Source organism: Schistocerca serialis, chromosome 1, assembly GCF_023864345.2.
Source record: "Schistocerca serialis cubense isolate TAMUIC-IGC-003099 chromosome 1, iqSchSeri2.2, whole genome shotgun sequence".
Taxonomy (NCBI): Eukaryota; Metazoa; Arthropoda; class Insecta; order Orthoptera; family Acrididae; genus Schistocerca; species Schistocerca serialis.
In genome coordinates, this window is record NC_064638.1 from 719403148 (window position 1) to 719422847 (window position 19700).

At 43.8% G+C, this 19700-nt stretch overlaps 1 protein-coding gene across 2 annotated transcripts in view; it reads right to left on the reverse strand.

The window, feature by feature from the left end:
- The window catches only part of LOC126481303 (venom protease-like), a 199412-nt gene that overhangs the window by 42263 nt on the left and 137449 nt on the right, over positions 1–19700 (reverse strand). For both annotated transcript variants that reach the window (XM_050104958.1, XM_050104965.1), the window contains one exon: positions 288–370. In XM_050104958.1, coding sequence (XP_049960915.1) covers positions 288–351 — 64 coding nt within the window. In that variant the 5' untranslated portion in view covers positions 352–370. The remainder of the gene's footprint in view (positions 1–287; positions 371–19700) is intronic.

Here is a 19700-nt window from a genome sequence, read left to right on the forward strand (position 1 = left end):
GTTAGTGTTATAACTTCTATGTCCAAAGTACAGAATTGGTTCAGTAAGATGAGCGGGTAGGATCAGTATACAGCCCTCGTTCAATAGTCTTAAAGAAAACATAAGTGACCGCATCGTGTTTCGAACGCTGTTATTTATAGAAGTGGCGTTCATTTCGTTTATCTTGCTTAAAGTGAGCCTTCCTCCTCGACAACGGCTGAATTATCCTATGATGGGAAGTATAATTGCAAAGAACAGTAGGAATTATTACAATAATTATATTGACAGCTCCCTACATGTCTAAGTACCTTCTGATTTCGCAGCAAGAAGTACAGCCAGCAGGAGAGTCAGAGCAGCCCTCTGCAAAACCATTGTTCTCCTCTCGACAGACCTATAACAGAAACAACAATATCAGCAAACACAGTCTTGAAAGCAGAAAAACAGTACAAATCAGAAGTCTATAACATATTGTAGTAAAGAGTTTCAGAGGGCGTTAATGAACTGAAAACTAGCAGGCATCAGTTATCCCAATAACGAAGCACATTGATTAACGTCATGTGCTACACAAGCAGTAGGATCTGCCGTCTTGGGGAGTATATCGGATCTTATAGATAGGTGTATATCGTGTCGTAACGTAAGTTCAGTTATTGAACAGCAATTTCTAATTGTGTAAAGAAGACAAAGAAGGAAATCTGCACTGAACTTATAGATATTACGAGAGAAAGCTTTCGCTGCGTCCTGAACAAATGAATGTTGCGCATATTTTAAACTCCCTACTTAGGTCGGAGTCTGTCCTTCGTAGCCGATTTGTACAGCATGGAGCACGGTTCAAATCAGAGCCTGGCCACCCAAGTATCTCAGTTTCCCAACATAATTTCAATATATGCTGAGCTAATTCCTTAAAAGTGCACGAAATATATTTTATCTGTGTCTGTGGAGAAAACTGTTATTTCTTCATGGGGTGAGCATGGTGCAAACGAAAATTCAATGATTAATTACTATGCTTACCACTGGCTCCTACCTAAAGTCAACACACAGATGTTCGGTGAACTGGAGAATTAATGAAGTAACCTTATTCACAGTAGTGTGGTTCAGCTGAGTTCTTACAAGCAGATTCTTCCAAATTTCGTAAGACCATGCCTCTCAGTCTCCTCCGCTTGATTCAATTCAGCTTCAATGGTTCCCTTACAGCTTTATTACTGTTACCAGACAATTTATCTTGACTTACACCATTGAATAATACACATTCTGATTCACTAAAATGAGTTATATTTCAACATATCAGTTCTATTAAATGTTACTGTCTTCTTACGTTCACTTTCAGAACTACAAGTGACAGTAATTGAACCTAAGAGATGTGTTTACCAAAATTTTTATACGTTTCTTAGAGTACATCTTATTTTCTTCTTTTACGATCTGATAATTTCTTGGTATTTATTCACAAACATCTGCGGTTTCTGCACCTTCCGAGGAGTCGCATAACCCACATCCAACGATCCAGATTTAAATTTTCTGTGGTTTCTTCAGGACACATCCAGTACTGCCAGGATGGCTCGTCTGAAAATGGTCTGGCTGATTTCCTGTTCCTTCCATATCGGATCTGAGCTGGAGTTTTGTCTCTAATAACCTCGTCATCGACAAGGCAATAATCCCTGTTCTTACTCTCGCTTGTATTTCTTTAAAAAAATTTCTCCTCTTTGAACCTTCGCTGTGGCACCAGATCCCTTTTGTATATATGTTTGTCGGGGTAAGTAGGCGAGGATAACAGTGAAGGCTTTTATCTTGAATAACTTGTAAATCCATGTGACACTGTACTTTATTTCAAAGCAAAATGTCTCCTTTCAGCCACTTCTTTCAGCCCTACATGAACTGAAGCAGGATTACGTTCAAATCACGTGGTCCTAAAACCGCGTGACCGGAAGCCCCAAACATCAGCGACAATCAGTTTGAGTCAAACCTAGTATTGTACCCAGATAGTGTTTATGACAGCTGTTCGCGAAACACAGGAAATCCAGGTTCGAATTCCAGTCCGACACAAATTTTCAGTCGTCAGCAAAGTGTTCATTACAAGTTCAGCACATCTGAACAGTTTGCGCCGTTATGATTTCATGTCTTTCCATAGTCGTAGATTTCATCCTCGTCGATCCATTCATCTCATTTCAGTGTATTTAATTCATTTCTGAATATTTACGTTGTTCCTCTGGACACCAATGTGTTTCTTCTGGCATGAAGTTGCAAGTCTCATACCCTGTACGTGTTATCGTTTTAGCTTTTCTCCCGAGATCTTCTGGGTCGGTTTGTGGGAATAAGCGGGAAGGTTTAGATGGTAAGCATGACGTCTAATCTGTCTGAAATTAATTTCAAAAATATAGTTGCTGAGGAAATTGCGCCACGTCCACCGTCACCGACAGCAGCGTCTCGCGGGAGACATAGCTTCCCTGATCGTAGACAGCGGCAGCGGGGTCTCTTCTTGGACCACGACACGCCCTTGATACATTATGCTGAGCAAATAACGGGGCTGAAACTTCGAAATTTCAATGTTTGGTATGAATACAAAAAAAAAAAGAAAAAAATCGGTCAAAACGTTTCGCTGCGAATTAACGACCGGGTACACACGCGTATATAATAGACCACTCCAGACATTGATGCGCAGGGCAGCCTAACTGTCAGGCGCATGCATCTGCGTTTGAGGGCAAAGACGTAAACGGTACTGATCATTGGGCCATGGCTGAGCGACAAGACTGGCGGGGAGGGAGGGATACTCTATGGTTTCCTTCTAAAAGAGTTGGAAGTAACTTAAAGGAAGGATCTGCAGTTTGAGCACGGTTCATCCTTAATTAATGAGTCTCCTAAGTGATAGGTCAGCCTGCATAAACTCACTTAAACTCAAGAGGAAGAGAGCGAAAAACATCATGTTGAATGAGATCTAATTAAATTAATGAAAGAAACCGTAAACTTGAACTAATTTATAGCCTGAGAACGAATGTAAGCCAGCTAATGAAGATATGGACTTTTTTAAGCCAACTTACGAAGATTTGCAAATTATTTTTTTCATTTCACCCCTTCGTTCGCAAGACAGTGCAAGCGCTTTCAGGTCTGCACCCTACTTTAACAGTCTGTTCTGGGATAAGTCACTGACGACGTAACTGACCGGCTAACGCTGAAGTCCTCTTTGTTAACACGTCTCACGTGCCAACACACTATCGCTGCCATATGTTCATGCTACCTGTCCCGATTCGCTTGGCGCTTGTTGCTATAAGTCGCCACGGAACTTTACTAGCTGTAAATACTTCATTTAAATGAATCCTTTTTGTCTATTCCGGCTCACGCGTCCCATCTGTCCGCACACTTTTAAGTTAAGCTTGTGACACCTTTCAGTGCTACCGGCCTTCTGACCTACTCCATTCGTGAGACAGTGAATGGCAAAATGTTCAAACGTGTGTGAAATGCTAAGGGACCAAACTGCTTACGTCATCGGTCCCTAGACTTGCACACTACTTAAAGTAACTTAAACTAAGAACAACACACACACCCATGCCCGAGGGAGGACTCGAACCTCCGGCGGGAGGGACCGCGCATTCCGTGACATGAGACAAGGTATGTAATCGGCCGATCCACATCTGATAAATATCGGCCATCGCAGCGATCCCAGCTATATTTGAGTCGAGAGAGAACAAGAGAAAACAGCGATTCAGAGAAACTGCAGCTCCCTGTCCTGCTGCTCTCGTTTAGGTTTTTCGTAATTTTCGATATTCACTTGAGGCGAATCCAGGATGTGGGACTTTAAATATTTAATTTTAAAAACTTTGATGTTGAATATCATATATAAACTGACTCCTCTAAAATAAGTGTTATCAGAATTTAGTATAATTACCACACTGACTCCATTAGAGTCGGAAGGAAGGTGTATACCAAGAACTACTATAGGACTCGACTGAAATGACTGAGGGAACAAAGGAAACTTTGTCTAGGCTGCAGTTTCCTCGCAATTCTCACGAATACAAGAGAAGTGTCACAATTACTGCGCCCCCTATACTGACACTGGCAAGGAAACTAACAGACTTCGAACGAGTAAACCCGAATAAAAATAATTTTACAACAAGGAGATTTGTCGGTAGCACCACCCAGCAAGATCAGTTATCAATACAATTCTGCACTTGGGTGCAATCGATGACTAAATGTCAATTAGTCTGAAGACCGTAGACGCAGAAGTCGCTGAGAAAACAGCGTGGCACAATCAATTGTGACCAGCAGATTCAATCATAAACGAGGTATTATTTAGAAAAAAGTTAACCATTTATCCGAGTTAAATTTCTTCTTTCCTTACGGTCATCTGCTTCCATTCTTGGCATAACATTACAATTTAATGTTAAATATATATATATATATATATATATATATATATATATATATATATATATATATACTCCTGGAAATGGAAAAAAGAACACATTGACACTGGTGTGTCACACCCACCATACTTGCTCCGGACACTGCGAGAGGGCTGTACAAGCAATGATCACACGCACGGCACAGCGGACACACCAGGAACCGCGGTGTTGGCCGTCGAATGGCGCTAGCTGCGCAGCATTTGTGCACCGCCGCCGTCAGTGTCAGCCAGTTTGCCGTGGCATACGGAGCTCCATCGCAGTCTTTAACACTGGTAGCATGCCGCGACAGCGTGGACGTGAACCGTATGTGCAGTTGACGGACTTTGAGCGAGGGCGTATAGTGGGCATGCGGGAGGCCGGGTGGACGTACCGCCGAATTGCTCAACACGTGGGGCGTGAGGTCTCCACAGTACATCGATGTTGTCGCCAGTGGTCGGCGGAAGGTGCACGTGCCCGTCGACCTGGGACCGGACCGCAGCGACGCACGGATGCACGCCAAGACCGTAGGATCCTACGCAGTGCCGTAGGGGACCGCACCGCCACTTCCCAGCAAATTAGGGACACTGTTGCTCCTGGGGTATCGGCGAGGACCATTCGCAACCGTCTCCATGAAGCTGGGCTACGGTCCCGCACACCGTTAGGCCGTCTTCCGCTCACGCCCCAACATCGTGCAGCCCGCCTCCAGTGGTGTCGCGACAGGCGTGAATGGAGGGACGAATGGAGACGTGTCGTCTTCAGCGATGAGAGTCGCTTCTGCCTTGGTGCCAATGATGGTCGTATGCGTGTTTGGCGCCGTGCAGGTGAGCGCCACAATCAGGACTGCATACGACCGAGGCACACAGGGCCAACACCCGGCATCATGGTGTGGGGAGCGATCTCCTACACTGGCCGTACACTATTGGTGATCGTCGAGGGGACACTGAACAGTGCACGGTACATCCAAACCGTCATCGAACCCATCATTCTACCATTCCTAGACCGGCAAGGGAACTTGCTGTTCCAACAGGACAATGCACGTCCGCATGTATCCCGTGCCACCCAACGTGCTCTAGAAGGTGTAAGTCAACTACCCTGGCCAGCAAGATCTCCGGATCTGTCCCCCATTGAGCATGTTTGGGACTGGATGAAGCGTCGTCTCACGCGGTCTGCACGTCCAGCACGAACGCTGGTCCAACTGAGGCGCCAGGTGGAAATGGCATGGCAAGCCGTTCCACAGGACTACATCCAGCATCTCTACGATCGTCTCCATGGGAGAATAGCAGCCTGCATTGCTGCGAAATGTGGATATACACTGTACTAGTGCCGACATTGTGCATGCTCTGTTGCCTGTGTCTATGTGCCTGTGGTTCTGTCAGTGTGATCATGTGATGTATCTGACCCCAGGAATGTGTCAATAAAGTTTCCCCTTCCTGGGACAATGAATTCACGGTGTTCTTATTTCAATTTCCAGGAGTGTATATATATAAACTTGTAAATATCTTTGATTTTTGGCTTTCCCTTACTTATCATGTAGATGCAGAGTTTGAATGAAGTGAGTAAAACAGAGACGGATTGTAACAGCTCTTTGCAAAGACCTGGAGAATGTCATCCATTACTTTGACTTTTGGAACTGGACTACTGCGGTGATGTTACACCCATAAGGTCGGAGCATGTCCGCATGTTGTTCTTGCCATGTGCGCGTACTGTTCCATTCCGCTTTGTTTTAATCACTTCACTGAAATTCCACATTTACACTTCAATGGCGACAAAAGGAGGGATGTACGACAACACAGTAACTGCTACTTTGGGAAGTATGAGTCTGTAAGTACTGCATGCCTTAACGTGAACTGTTTCAAGGAAATGATTACATTTTTACAATATCGCAAAGCCTGTGTTTGTAAGAAGTACTATGCAAAGTTCCTTCGAGCAGGCATGGCACTTCGGCGACTACCGATGTTCTAAAATACAGGAAATGTATTGGCAAATGCGCATTCGGGCAGCTTCCAACTGTAAAATGGAATGACACCGTCAAAAATTTGTACCGGACCGGGACTCCGTGCGCGGATAGCCGAAATGGTTAAGGCGACCGTTCGTGACAAGCGGGAAATTCGGGTTCGAGTCCCAGTCCTGCACAAGTCTTCGATGTTACCATCCTATTCTACAGTTGTAGGTTGCCGGCATGCGCAGCTGTGAATGCATTTCTTGTTTCCTCTTTTCTCAAGTTTTGCACGAAATGTTTAGAGTCGTCGACCTTCAAGCATCGACGGTACACAAACAGAGTTTCACAGGTAAATGACTTTCGCGGGCTGTGTAGCAGACACAACCCGCGGTTCTAGCTGGCCGAGCACGAGTACTTTCCATGTACATGGGGAACTTCTCAGAAAACGCAACTTGAGCGTCTGAGAGAGGTGAGCTATGGTTAACAGCATGGATTCACGTTTGGAAGGAGCTGCACTCATATTTTTGTCCGACCATTCAGATTCTATCGCTTTCCTAAATCGCTTCGTACAGTGTTGGAACGGTTTCCACAAATCAATTAAATCGAATTTTAGGGTTTTTAAAACAATTCCACACTCGATTTTTGCTCCTCAAGTCCCCTCCTCCTTTTCATCCAACTTTCGTCCTGCTAGATGTACGTCTCTAATGACCTCGCCGTCGACGGCACACTCCCGGCGCGACAGTAATGCAGCGCAGCTTCCAATCCTTGAACACTGTTTTGTTCCTGGCACAACGCCGGTGTTACTCCCTCCTAAACGAATCATGTAGGGCCTTGTGTAGATCGACACCAAACACAACATGCTGTTCTTTTGTTGTTGTTTTTTTTTTTTTTAATGACGCACGGTTACGTTGGAGAGTAAATGTACTTACCTAGGTGTCACCAGTGCACTACGAGTAAACCAACAGCTGGGCTGCGCCAGTGGTATGCATGACCACGCACTTCTGTCCGCTAGCTTTGGCAACGATCGTCATATTGTTGTCCTATGAGTGTATTAACTGATGTGGATAACGCATCCTACCAAGGTTTGCTCCGGTCTGAGGTAATTAGTCATTAAAAGCCATGCCTTGCTGATGTATCACCCCTTATTACTCTCACCGTCTTTTTAATTTGGTTCTAAAAGTGCTGCAGTTCATTCCACTGACAACACTTTGCAATACAGAGTTCTGGTAAATTTTTCTTAACTGCGTTATCTTAAGCAATGTCCTGCTCTCTTTAATTTCGTTCAGTATTTGTTTATTGGATTTTATTTCAGTCCAGGTTCTTCATATCCACACCTCTAGTGCTTCTACTGCTTCCTTCTCCTCCTCCTTTTCCACAGTCCACTTACATCCATACAAAGATCACGCTTAATCATATCGTATTCAATGCAGAAATAACTAAAATACTGGAACGGATAAAGTTGGCCGCCTGCCCGCTGAATATTGGGATAAACTCGACCCTCAGCGGCACATTAAACAAAGTAAACGAAACAGTCCTTTTATCGAAAGTAAAATACGTGATTATATGCCGTGGAAACAGGGCTTAACTCTTCTTGCAATTGCCAGCTTCTGCGGCTGAGATTGTAACACTGCGCTGAGAATTCTTGGCTGACATGGGTGCATCTGCACAGCATCAGCGGGAGCGGAGGGCGTGCCGCACTGCTGATGGTGATTCGGTGCACGTCGGCGACGAGCGCTGCGATCTCTGTGTGGTGTATGATAGAGTGGGCTGTGTGGCGGCAGAGGGTTCCCATCTTTCTATTTCTTTCATGAACCGTTTCTGTAGCCGAGGTCGCTAGCTCACGCCTGTGCGGTGGCACTTGACTTGATGGAAAGTATGGTTTCATCCCGGTGGTGGGTGAAATTATCACTACAAGAATTTGGCCGGTATATCAAGGAGAGGTGGTAGCGTACAGTTCCTGATCACCAGTCATTGCTCCATTGTCCTAGACTAAATTTCAATACTCTCCGCACTGCCTCATCACAGGGTTAGTAAAGGGGCTTACCGACAATCATTCTTCCCACGTGCCATTCGCGAGTGGAACAGGAAAGGGGTGATCAATTAGTGGTACCAGAAGTACCATCCGCCACACACCGTCAGGAGCCTTCTGGCGTATTGATGTAGAATCACTAACAGCCGTGGCCTGCGGTCGCTGAACACAATGTAACGCCATTCGTCAACAGTCCACTCTTCCCAGCCACGACACCACACCAAACGCAGCCGTTACGGTGGTTCCCTAATCCGACTGTTGCTAGTCTCCGGCCTGTGGTGTGGGATGACACAGAGGAGTCCATTACTTGTCATCGGATGCCAGGCGCAGATTTCGGATGTAGCGACGTGCTCGACGCGCAATACGACAATCCTCCCTTTTGGTGGACAGAGGTAGTCAACCGGAACGTTGACGAATATGCCTGCTCTCCCTACTCCGTCCAAAATACGGCCCCTGTCACAAGCGAACGCCCTACAAATCTGGATATTGCACGATTCGACTAGCCAGCCAAATGGAAAATGGTTCAAATGGCTCTGAGACTATCAGTCCCCTAGAACTTAGAACTACTTAAACCTAACTAACCTAAGGACATCACACAAATCCATGCCCGAGACAGGATTCGAACCTGCGACCGTAGCAGTTGCGCGGTTCTGGATTGAAGCGCCTAGAACCGGTCGGCCACCGCTGCCGGCCAACCAGATGGAAACCGACAATGAAGGCCCCTTTCAAACTGTCAGGTGCTCATAATGCGGTCTTAGACGAGTATGCGGAATCTTTGTGGCCTTCACCGTGATCGCTAAACATCTGACGCTGTTCACGTCCTTTATTTACCCTAACAGGCCTAGCAACAACACTAAACACGAACAACACTAATACAATAGTCCCGTTCTACGTGTCACAGAGTACTGCAACTCTTATCATTTACTTATAAATAATTTAATCTGATCTGATCAGGGCCTTCAGGCCCTCTCTTACATCGGGCCATGATTTCAAACATACGGTACCTCTATGTGTACCAAGTTACGTCGACATTGTCCGTGTCTTCTGTGTGCTTCACTTTTTTGCCATTCAGTTGTACTGATCTTGCCACTGCAGTTTTTATAAACATTATTGTACAATCATGTAATTACGATTCCAAAACCGTTGCCAAGTCAGATCATTTTATTCGTTACAATAGGCCTATTTTGACACATAGCCATCGTCAGGTTATCTGTACGTGAATTTAACATAGTGTTGATACAATATTTCTAACATTAAAGGTAAATATTAACTACAAAACATATCTATAAAATTTGTTATATACGTGAGATTTATTGGATTTATTAAAATTTATTGAAATTGTCAATCAAGAGAACGGTTGTAGGCATAAAATATTACGACATTACATCATAGTAAACAAAATTGATTGTAAGCACGCAATAAGTCAAATAATTTGTAGTATAATTATTGCTCTAAAGAAAAGGAAGACAAATTGAAAATTATACCAAATAGCCAATAAGATCTAGTACAACCAACCGTTATTACTCCTAAACACTAATGGAGTGTAACTAAAACAGAGAGACAGGACAGAACCACGATAACGTATGGATGTGAAACCCATTCGATGTATGTGACAAATTTTATAAAAATGTTTTCTAATTAATATTTTCCTATAATGTTAGAAATATTGTATCAGAATTATGCACCATTTACTTACAGATAACCTGGCGATGGCTATTTTCCGAAATAGGCCTGCTGTAACGAATAAAACAATCTGGTTTAGCAGCATTTTTGAAATCGTAATTGCATAATGTCCTTAAAAAACACATGCTACGCAGCGGGCCCAAAACACTACAAATTATTGTACAACGTTACACCTAAAAGGACTGCAACTAACCTTGCTTGTATTGAGACTTGGCAACAGCACGATGTCCACATTTCCGCAATAACAATCAGTTTATTATTCCATATAATCACTTCCAATTTTGAAGTTTTTTTCGCAACCACCTTGATCCGTTTAGTCTCTTTGTATTTTCGTTACTGTCTACAACAACATCTCAAACACATGTACACAACACTACATCTAATTTAGGACAATAATGTTCATCAGAATCCTACATTTCCGGTAATACCGCGTTGTACACAATGTTTACGGATGCAAATAGATCTGTGGATTAACTAAATACTCAGCGTCAAAACAAAACCAAACATGTAGCCCATAATATTTAGTTAGTACCAGAAACGAAACATAATCACTTTTGAAACTGAATCTCTTGCTTCCAAACTCAGAGGTTGCTAGTAGCATTATCTGTATCCTAGTTACGAAAAAGCTCTGATGCTCTCTTGCAATACGGAATTCGGGTCCCGGTCCAGCATACAACATTAATCAGGATGGAAGTTTCACTGAAGATTGAAAGATACATTCTGGAATAACTGAATAATAGCCGCAACAGAAATACGAAAGGTAGTTGTTTTCCGACAAGGATTATCTTGCGTACGTGAGTCACGACTGGCGATGACTGATACCCACCAACGCACTGGTTCACGCCTGCTGCGCGCGTGCGAATGTGGAGAGTTGACGTCACACTGGCATACAATGTGACCTCTCAGAGGACAGATTTAACCACAGCTTTCTTCGAAATCATAGTAGATTCAGCTACACGCAAGTGCGACGCAGCTCACGTATTCTGACGTACGACACGTTTACTGCTCACAAGGAAGCGCTGACTTGAAGGACAAGATTACTGAGAAGTTCACGGACTGTGACGTCGTGGGGTGGCACCACTGTCTCCTGCTGTGCAGAGGAGATTGCAAATCTGAGTCCTGCCACGGAATTGGGGGAAGGTGGGAGGGGGTAGGGTTATTTGTGCTTTCAGTGCGTGTGTCCACTGACCAGTCAAGACGTTGTGACCACCTACCTAATTGCCGGTTTGTCCACCTTTGGCACGCACAACAGCTCGACGCGTCATGGCATGGAAGCAATGAGGCCTTGGTAGGTCGCTGGAGGGACTCGGAACCACATCTGCACACACAGCTCACCTAATTTCTGGGGAGGGGGCTATGAGCTCTGGCGTCATGTGCAATCACATCCCAGACGTTTTCGATCGGGTTCAGATTTGGCGATGAGTTAGGGGACCATAACATCAAATGGAACTCGCCAAAGTGTTCTTCGAACCACTCCATTACACTCCTAGCCCTGTGACATAGGGCATTATCTTGCTGAAAAATGCTACTGCTGTCGGGAAACTTGATCGTCATGAAGGGGTGTGTGTGGTCTGCAACCAGTGTACAATACGCCTAGGCCGTCATAGTGCCTTACACGAGCTCCACTCGACCCATGGGCGTCCACGTGAATGTCCCCCAGAGCATAATGGAGCTGCCGCCAGTTTTTGTTCGACCCAGAGTACAGGTGTCAAAAGAGCTGTTTCCCTGGAAGACGAGGGATTCGCGCTCGCCCTTCGGCATGATGAAGAAGATGGAGATTCATCAGACCATGCAACGCTCAACAATTGCGCCAACGTCCAGTTCCGCTGGTCATGTGCCCATTTCCGTCGTAGTTGCCGATTTGGTGGTGTTAACATTGGCACATGCATGGGTCATCGGCTGCGGGGGCCCACCTTTGGGCGTGTTGGGTGCACTGTGTATCCAGACACACTCGTACTCTACCACAGCTCTCACCTGTCCCGTTTTACCAGTCTGTCCAGCCTACTACGTTCGACATCTGCAGTGAGGGTAGGGCTTCCCAACCCCATGACGTCTGGAAGTGGTTTCACCTTGGTTTCGCCACATATTGAAGACACTCACCACAGCAATCCTCGAACACCCGACAAGTCGTACAGTTTCCGAAATGCTCATGCCGAGTCTCTGGACTATGACAACCAGCTCTTGGTCAGACTCAGATCGCGCGCCTTCCCAATTCTACACACGGACAGCACGCTCATAAATACTACATACGTGTGTCTGACTAGCAGTCGTTCCTCACCAGGCGACGCTGCTGTCGCCTGGACGGGTTTGTATAGATAGTAGGTCTGTGGTCATAATTTTATGGCTGATCAGTGTATACGTGGTGATTTCATATTAAATGACAGGGAAAAATGGATCGAAGCGATTAAAAATGTGTGATGTTTAAATAAAAATATAGATGATACTTGTAAATTAATGGACTGGATAGTTAGTTTCTGAAACTAGATGGAACTGCCGTTTTCTCTGTTGCTTACAAGGTGTGCTACAGTTTACTAAATTTCAGTTACGACACTGTCGTGTTCACAGAGTTGAAAATGGGCATTAATGTTTCATATTAGGTCAAGTGTGGAATCTGTTGTTGTGAAACATGACTATGATTGTCTGCGTCGAATATTGACCAATTCTCAATCATGTTTTGTTTTGTATGTATTAAATTGGCACAGAAGTTCGTGGTGTTTTTTTTTTTTTTTTTTTTTGCTGGTATTCCGGTTCTATGGGTTTATTTGTCGACCGTCACTTTTTGTTTGTAGTTCACCGTTGCTATTTGAGTTTACATGTTGTCATTTTTGTCATCTGGAGATAGTGAGTAGAGCTGTGGATGGTAGAAAATGGAGCGCCAAGTGAAGAAATCGGAACATTTCTGACATATTGTTCTGTTTGACTACAATAGAGGGGTGACAGCAGCGCCATGTTTGAAGATAATCCCACTGTACAGATCACAGCAGTAAAATGGTTTTTTCGTCTTAAGGAAGATCGTTTTGACATTAGATGTGCTCCACATTTAGCAAGACCTTCGGAGTTTGATGTAGATCGTTTTAACGCGTTAAACCTTAATGATCCATTTCAGTGTACTCGAGCACTTGCAAATGTGACGAACTGTGATCATTCCACAACCGTGCGCCATTTGCATACAATGGGGAAGGTTCAAAAATCGGGTGTGTGGGTATCGCATGCTCTAAGCCAAAAATCATAAAAATCAGCGAACGGCCACATGTATATCTCGGTATGTTCGTCATCAGTTGGCTCGTGAACAACACTGACTATTTCTATCCTGCATCGTTACTAGTGATGAGAAAGAAATGTTTGAGCCCAAACAGAGCACCAGCTCCCCGTACAAAGATCTACATGCATTCACAAAAGATAATGTAATGCATCTGCATCTGATGAAACAGCGATGGTGCGGTGTACTACGGGTTGCTTCAGTGAGGTGTAACCATCGCTGCTGACTTTTATTGTCAACAACTGAGGCGACTTGCAGAAGCAATCCAAAAACACCGATCAGAAAAACTGCGTGAAGTAAAGCCAGTTCACGATAACATCCGTCCGCATTCTGCTAGACTGACAAAAAACACTGCAGGAATGGGGTTGGGAAGCCATTCCGTACCCACCTTATTCACCTGATCTTGCGCCCTCAGATTTTTCAGCTTTTCCTCTCTGTATCGAACAACTTTACAGGAACTTCCTTTCTGGATGAAAATGCTTTCCGAAAATAGGTCGACGAGTTCTTCGCCCCAGAACCACGTGATTTTTATAGACGCGGAATCGAAAAGCTAGCTCAGCGTTGTCAGACTGTTGTAAATAGTGAAGGAGAATGATATATTACTGATAACTAAAGTCTCTGTTTTGTGTATCTGTTGTATTTATTAAACTTATGAAAAACTCTACGAACTTATACACCAAACCAAAGCGTCTGTGGAATGACATCATACGTACTCACCCTGAAGATAACACAAAAATCAACAGCTTTTGCTGCTTAGAGATAAGATATCCACATTTAGGGGTCAAAAAGGACTACATCGAGCTGAGTGTTTTCTTCACGGATCCGCTATTATTGTGCAATGAATACCACAAATACTGGAAAAGTCACAATAACGAAGGCAACTCTAACCTTAATGAAGGTTAACTTCAAGATTAATGTTAAATAGAAAAAACCGGTAGTCACTTTCTAAATTACATACTAAAGTCATTGACAGTCTCGATTTCAGTAATTATTTCTTAAGCGTTTATCTTGTCGTGGGGGGTGATTAGAAAAATTTATTTAAATTTAACTTTGCGTCCAAATACCGTTCCTGTCACCACAACCGTCAATTAGTATAGGGAGGAAAGTCATCTGCGCCACCTGTCTGTGAATCGTGAAACCTGTGTTTAAATGTTCGTGTATCGTACTTTCTGAGGCGTAGATTGGAGACCAGCCCGGCATGTCCATGCACGAGCGTGGAAGACCACCTAAATACCACTCAGACTATCTGGTGTTCGAGACCAACAGTCGTTACTCCGCCGTGAGTATTCGGAATGTCTGGCACACTTCCCTGTCTTTCGAGCTAGCACGCTGCGCGGTAAGTAACACGAATAAGTGGGTAACTAACTTGTAATGACGGCATTTCATCATTTCGACGAAAAATTCAATAAATGGCGGCCACTGTGGCCGAGCGGTTCTAGGCGGTTCAGTCCGGAACAGCGCTGCTGCTACGGTCACAGGTTCATATCCTGCCACGGGCAAGGATGTGTGTGAAGTCCTTAGGTTAGTTAGGTTTAAGTAGTTCTACGTCTAGGGGACTGATGACCTCAGATGATTAAGTCCCATAGTGCTTAGAGCCATTTGAACCATTTGAACCATTTGTGAATAAATTTGATACATTAATGTTGTGTGGCATGGGTGCTGAAATTTCCAGGAAGCGTTTGATATAATTCCGCGTTATGGCCTATTGACCGAATGCGAGCAAACGGAATAACGGGCAAGTTTTGCGATCCTAGCAAACAGAATTCAGCACATCGTTCTTGACGGGTGGAAATCGTGTAATGAGAAAACGACTTCTGGTTTACGCGACGCAAGTGATGGAGGACAATTACTGTGTGTGTGACCTGATCGTTTGCGGCGGAATGTTCATGAAGCTCTTCGCGGATGCTGCTGTTTATAGGCGATTCGTCTAAAATCTGTAATGACATTCAGGAACACTTACAGAGGGACCATGCTGTTGCTTAAGAATTGCAGCTGCCCTCATCATAAGTAAAAGTAGCATATCGTGCTTGAAAAACACTCGTTCTTGAATCTGGGATTCACAGGTGAGATACAGAAAATCCAAAGAAGAGCGGTCGTTTCGGCACGGGATCGTTTACCCGGTGCGAGGTGGTCGACAAAGTATCACGCGCAACGCATCTGAAGATGGCTTGCGGAGTTTAGATGTAGTCGAACGTTGTGCCAACATTACGAAAGAGCACTGCCCAAATTATTTTCTTACTGGCCGCCAAAAGAAAAGAAAGCTTGAGCGCCCTTGGAGTCAAATGTAGACAAGTCGGATTCAGGTGTTACCGTTATTTGAGATGATAAATAAATCGTGGAAAAACTGTTGTACAACTGGAATTAGGTGCGTGTGGAATAGAAATACAACGTATAATTCGCTGCGGCTGTAGAATACATAGTGGTGTGCTGTGCCGGAACGACATAACAGAATTGGTATCTTCATTTTATGCGAAATGAGTGTCCTTTCTCAACTACTAGTAACCCGGTCTTGGACGCACAGGTCGTAACACGTACGGTACGTGACTCACGCTACACGGCTCTCGGCAGGTCGTCTATAAAAGGTTCTGAGGCGTATCCACGCCATGTGTGCAGGTAACTTACGACCTGCCGCAGCTAAGCAAGAGCGTATAACCTTCGTAATGTATGTGTTTGTCAGTACCATATACCGTACCGTCCACCTTGTCCCTTTAGTCTGCACACGGACGTTCCTCCAGTGTTAATGTACGGAAACTACGTAGTGGTGTGGAGATACTCGTTAAAGCAAAATCCGAAAGTGCCGTTTAATTTATTTACCGAAAAAGTATCAGAAGAACATCAGATTGATTAATCAGGTCTATTAATCGTTTTACACAAAGCAAATGATTTTAAATTATCCGTACGGGAAATTTAACTATAATATTTAGAGGACAAATTTCAACCTCCGCACTCTTGTCGATGCTTACTGGTTCAGAGGGTACTGTCGGACTATAAACAAATCGATTGACGCGGTCGATTTCCGATCGATGGTAATGTTATTCCTGTTAATACTCTTTGTAAAATCCATGTTAGAAAATGATGTGTAAGGGATGTAAGGGTACACACACACACACACACACACACACACACACACACGCAAACACACACACACAGACTGTAGGCACAACGCAATGCGCAAGTAACTTCATACAGCGACATTTTTATGTATAGTTCATATGTATTTCAAATCCATGGCTTAGACCAAAGGAGCTCTGATATTATGTGTGTCACGCATTTCATCTTGACGTCTCTTTTTAAAGAATCGGAGAAATGCTATGCCAACCTCTGGAATTTATTCATCACAACATTGGCTTGAGTATTCTTCTTCGCCGCTGAAAACGCTAAAGATCACTGTGATAGAGGATGTTTTAGGAGACTAAATCTACATTTGTGCGTAGTTCTTTCAGTACAGGCTTAAAAACACGGTATGTGATAAAGATTTAATTATTAAATGTAGAAGCAGACACCCTTGAAACATAACATACCAATACATATTACATGATTATTGGAGCTCGAATTTTCATACGGTAATATTATACAAGGTGTTATTATCAAATTAGAAAATGTCAATAGACAGAAACTTTGGGTAATAATGACGAATCACGGATATCCAAAGCATCTAGTAAATGTGACATAGAGTTTATATCAAGACACAAATATCACTCTAGATCTCAATGGTAAAACAACTAATGGGATACCAACTAACAAAGGGGTACGACAAGGCTCCTGCATCTGCCCAACTTTGTTCAGCATCTACATTAATAAAATTATACCTATATGGAAATCAGAATTTCAGAAAGGCATCTACCTAGAAAGAAACGTTCTTTTAAATAATTTGCTAGATGCTGATGATGCTGTGATAATAGCATAAAATTAACATGGAAGTTTCAAAAGAAAAAACTAAGACAATGGCCTTCATGGGGAAAGAACCGATCAGAAAAAAATAGTTATAGATCAGAAGATTTTAGAGCAAGTAAACCATTTCAATTATCTCGGATGTGAAATGACATATGACTACAGCAGAGATATTGAAATTAAGCTTAGTAAATTCAGCTGGGTATGTGGAACAATTAACAGAAACGTAAAAAACAAAACCAGGAAATATACTCAAATTAAATTTTACAACACTGTTGCAGTTCCCACACCGCTCTATGGAAGTGAGACCTGGGTGATTACCAAGAAGCAAGAAAGCCGGATTCAGGCACAAGAAATGAAATTCCTTAGAAGCGTTAAAGGTTGCACAAGAGAAGACAGGCTAAGAAATCAAGATATTAGAGAAGAACTGAAAATCTTTAGCCTCAATGATAAAATTCGAGATTACAGAACAAAATGGAACGAACATCTACAAAGAACAGAGAGTGAGAGACTTCACTTAAAGCCAAGAAATTATAAGTGCCATGGGAGAAGAGACAGAGGAAGCCCCCGACCGATATGGGTACCGTAACAGACAATTCCTGCTTAATACCTGAAGAGAAGATGAAGATGATGAATTAAAACGAATGAAAGTCCGTATGAATGCCTTAGTTGTTGATTACAGTCCATTCAAAGACCCATTTTCCAAGCAGAGCCGTGCAACATTTTATTTCCTTGCACACACGTTTCGCAAAATTATCACGACGAGAAAATCAGAAATAGGTCTTTGACGTGTCCTTCATGAATGGACCAGGAAACTTCAAACTTCCAACTTCGTTTAGTAAGCTTTTTAGCATCTCGGAAATCCTGATCCAACTTGAATAGCAGAGACTACCATAGAAGGGCTGTGTAGGTTTGCCGTTGGAATACAGACAATGTTCTGCGAACTGAGTGTCCTTTCTCAGACAATAGTAACCTGGCTAGCAATAACTTGCTTGAGTATTAGGCTTCACCTCTGAAAATTCTGAAGATCACTGAGATGGTGGATGTGTTAGGAGACAGAAATCTGAATTTATATGTAGTTATTTCGGTACAGAGGGAGACCTCGGCATGAAACAGTAAACATAGCGTTGAGAGTTGGTCCGACAGACTAAGAAAATGACTCATTGAAGCTAACATTGATTATTGTCGGATTTGGGCAAGAATATTCTTGAACTGACGATGATCTCCATAGGTTAAAATGTGAGATCAGTCTGACCACATCTGCGTACAACATACATCGACACATAGACAGAGAAGTAGCTGTCGTAAGAAACTGAGTTCGCGGTCGGGGTATCTGGATGGTACATTTGAAAATGAGTGTCTTCTCGTTTGAATCATCCTCACGGTTGCGTTGCTTCCATTAGTTCTTCTGGCTCATGTTGCGGCGTGCCTTTACTCCAGCAGCAGGTCTGACCATCTTGTGGTCGGGCGCCAGTGCACTTGGTTGCCCAAGTTGCGAACGAGGTCGTCCTCCGACATACGGGCTGCCGCATAAAAACGATGCGCCGCCTGCCGGAATCGGTGTTTGAGCAGCGGTACTCCCTCTACTCTGTGGAGTTGTCCGATGCTGGAGTCTCGTGGCAGGCGAAGTGCTAACCTAAGCGCCTTGTTCTGGACCGTCTGCAGCTTTGCGATGGACGAGTCGGCCGCGTTGCCCCACACCTCAGCAGCGTACTCTTAACACTGGCCTGATTAGTGTCAGTTACAGAGTTACGCCGCAGTCTGGGGGACAGGGTCACCGCTGGGTTGAGTAAGGGGTACAACAAGCGCAATCTGCCAAGCGCTTTACCCCCTACTTCCCTGATGTTCGCCTTCCACGTCAGGCGCTGGTCCAGAGTATCGCCTAGGTAGCGTCCGGTGTTCGATCATGGGATGGGGGTAGTTTTCCGCGACACCCGATATGCCTTATAAATCTTCCACTCCTAGTGCTGCCATCTGCCGTCTGTGAGTGGGTATTGCATGTTGGCGTCGAGCTTAGGTGGTGGTCTGTGACTGGACCGTGTATTACTTGCCACACTCAGTTAAATAAACGAAGAGATTTCCTCGAGAAATATATACAAACTCTCAGACACAATCTCTGGAAGAATATTTTTTTGCAAAGAAGTTACTACTACTCCTGTGGATGACTCTCCATCCAAGATAAAATCCTCAACCTAGTCACAAATTTTGTTTGATTACCCCATGTATCAGACTTTTCATAATAAACTCTGGCGTAGCACTATAAATTCCATATTGATTCTGCTATAACGCCCTCTGCAAAACAACAAAGTTTTTCTTTCCTTTTGTTACTGAAGTGTAATGAAATTTTCGGTGACACTCGCTGCCAGTAATCGTTGACCCAATGTATATACAAACAATTCTACAAGCTGTAAGACATGTGTTTGTTATATCCCTACAGAAACTGTATTTTTTTCTTTTTATGTAACGGCTGATCACGGGACTTCTTTGAAGACGGGTCGTGCTCTCGAATATCTGGTCACAAGCCGTAATGGTCGGAAGGCCATCGTCCCT